We start from the raw sequence: 1,908 nt of genomic DNA, 5'->3' as shown, positions 1-1,908 counted from the left end.
ATTCCCTTCCAGTCTATTATTGCTGAGCTTAACTTGAACTTGAAATTAAACTTTAACTTTTTGCTGAGCTTAACTTGAACTTGAAATTAAACTTTAACTTTTTGCTGAGCTTAACTTGAACTTGAAATTAAACTTTAACTTTAAATGCTCAGCTCTGTCAGGAAGTGCAAGGGGAGACCGCCCGGAAGACGGCGTGAAGTGAGGCGCCTGGCGTGAGACGTGGGATGTAAGGTGGACAGGCATGCCAAACAAAATCGCGAAAACGTTTTAATTTTAGCGCGCCGCAGGCCAAGGTAGACGCACATTTAGCTCAGCCTCACACGGTCTTAACGTGCGTCTACCTTGTATTTCTGTATTTACACTTGTAGGGAAGGGGGGGGCGGTGCGGGGGCTCCAGCGGTGCGAGGGAGGGGGAGGACTAGCGTAGACTAGCGCGGCCGACGGCTCGGGGCTCGGGCTCCGCTCGGCTCGGCTAGTGGCTCGGCGCAACAACGCGTAGCGCGAGCGCGAGGGACGCGACGCGACGGCCTCAGCCAGCCGCCCCACGGCCCCGCCTAGTGGTCTAGGAGGACCACTAGCCCCGCCTAGCGCAGCTTGCTATACGTTCTCTTTAATATTTCTTAATCGAGAGTTAAAGCAATGACACCTTACATTACTCATGTATAGTTATGTTTAGATATATTTAGGTGTAAGGTTGTAAGGTATCATCTGCTAAAAACTCGCTCTTGATTATGTTCTTTGATATGGCTGCAGATTTATAGGGAGGAACGGGTAAAACTGTGAAAAACACGCACCGTGCCGTGTGTGAGTCCGATTTGAATGCAGCGCGGGAGGCAGGCTGTTGGTTGCCTGTCCGGCCGGTGGGGGTTTAGTTGGGAAGAGTGCCGTGTAGATGTCGCGGCGATCGTTGCCGCTGTCGGCGGGAGGTGAGGGGGGCGGGGCAGCAGCGGCACGGCCGAGCAGCCAGGCCAGCGCCGCGCAGCCAGGCAGGCAGGCAGGCAGCCAAGTCAGTCTGCGTTCGCCCGCCGCGCCGCGAGGAGCACCTACCCCGTTCGCTGCCGCCGCCGTCGCCCCGCCGCGGGCACTTCCCCGTCGTACTCGCGCTCGCCCCGCGCCGCCGCCGCCGCCGCCGCCCCCCGGGGGCCGGTGTCCGTGAGCCGGCCGGGCCCGCCTCCGCCATGGAGGACGAGCTGCGGTGCGGCGTGTGCAAGCAGCTGTTCAACAACCCGGTGCTGCTGCCGTGCGCGCACGCGCTCTGCCTCAACTGCGCCGTGCACCTGCAGCAGCCCGCCGCCAACACCGGCGCCAGCGCCGCGGCCGCGCTGCCCCCGCCGCCGCCCTCGCTGCTCGCGTCGGCGCCGCCCTCCAGCGGCAGCAGCACCAGCAGCGAGAACAGCGGCGACAATGTCGCCACGGCCTGCTCCACCGCCTCGTCGGCGTCCTCGGCCGAGGCCAGCAGCGCCAGCAGCGGCGCCTCGGCCAGCGGCAGCGTGGCCGGCAGCGTGGCCGGCAGCGTGGCGGGCAGCGTCGCGGGCAGCGACTGCCTCCAGGAGATGGACAAGCTGTCCATCCTGAGCGAGACGGACAGCGGCGTGGTGTGCACCAGCAGGCCCAACAGCTACGTCGGCACGCCCAGCAACCTCATCTACCCGCCGCTGGCCACCACCACGGCGCTCTCGCTCGCCTGCCCCGTCTGCAGCAAGATGGTGTACTTCGACGAGAACGGCGCGCACAACCTGCCCAAGTACCGGGCCATGCAGAGCATCGTGGACAAGTACTGCGAGGCGCGCCAGCTCATCATCCAGTGCCAGCTCTGCGAGGGCGACCCCGCCGAGGCCACCGTCATGTGCGAGCAGTGCGAGGTCAGTATGGGTGTCTCACTCCCACGCCTCGCCACGCCGCGCCCTC

General features: G+C 63.4%; 3 protein-coding genes across 3 annotated transcripts in view; all 3 read left to right on the top strand.

Annotated features, from left to right (window-relative positions):
• LOC113214396 (diacylglycerol kinase 1) overlaps window positions 1-783 on the top strand; it is a 6,030-nt gene extending 5,247 nt beyond the window's left edge. The window contains exon 15 of the mRNA XM_052275446.1: window positions 754-783. Coding sequence (XP_052131406.1) covers window positions 754-783 — 30 coding nt within the window. The remainder of the gene's footprint in view (window positions 1-753) is intronic.
• The window catches only part of LOC113214393 (protein croquemort), a 19,440-nt gene that overhangs the window by 4,758 nt on the left and 12,774 nt on the right, over window positions 1-1,908 (top strand). The window lies entirely within an intron of this gene.
• The window catches only part of LOC113215445 (E3 ubiquitin-protein ligase TRIM9), a 126,138-nt gene continuing 125,245 nt past the window's right edge, over window positions 1,016-1,908 (top strand). Inside the window, exon 1 of the mRNA XM_052275434.1 lies at window positions 1,016-1,862. Within this exon, the coding sequence (XP_052131394.1) occupies window positions 1,179-1,862 (684 nt within the window). The 5' untranslated portion in view covers window positions 1,016-1,178. The remainder of the gene's footprint in view (window positions 1,863-1,908) is intronic.

The sequence above is a fragment of the Frankliniella occidentalis genome, unplaced genomic scaffold (assembly GCF_000697945.3).
Source record: "Frankliniella occidentalis isolate FOCC.00 unplaced genomic scaffold, Focc_3.1 Scaffold8, whole genome shotgun sequence".
Lineage (NCBI taxonomy): Eukaryota > Metazoa > Arthropoda > Insecta > Thysanoptera > Thripidae > Frankliniella > Frankliniella occidentalis.
The sequence above is the reverse complement of the archived record's forward strand: the minus strand, read 5'-3'. Positions and strand labels throughout refer to the sequence as shown.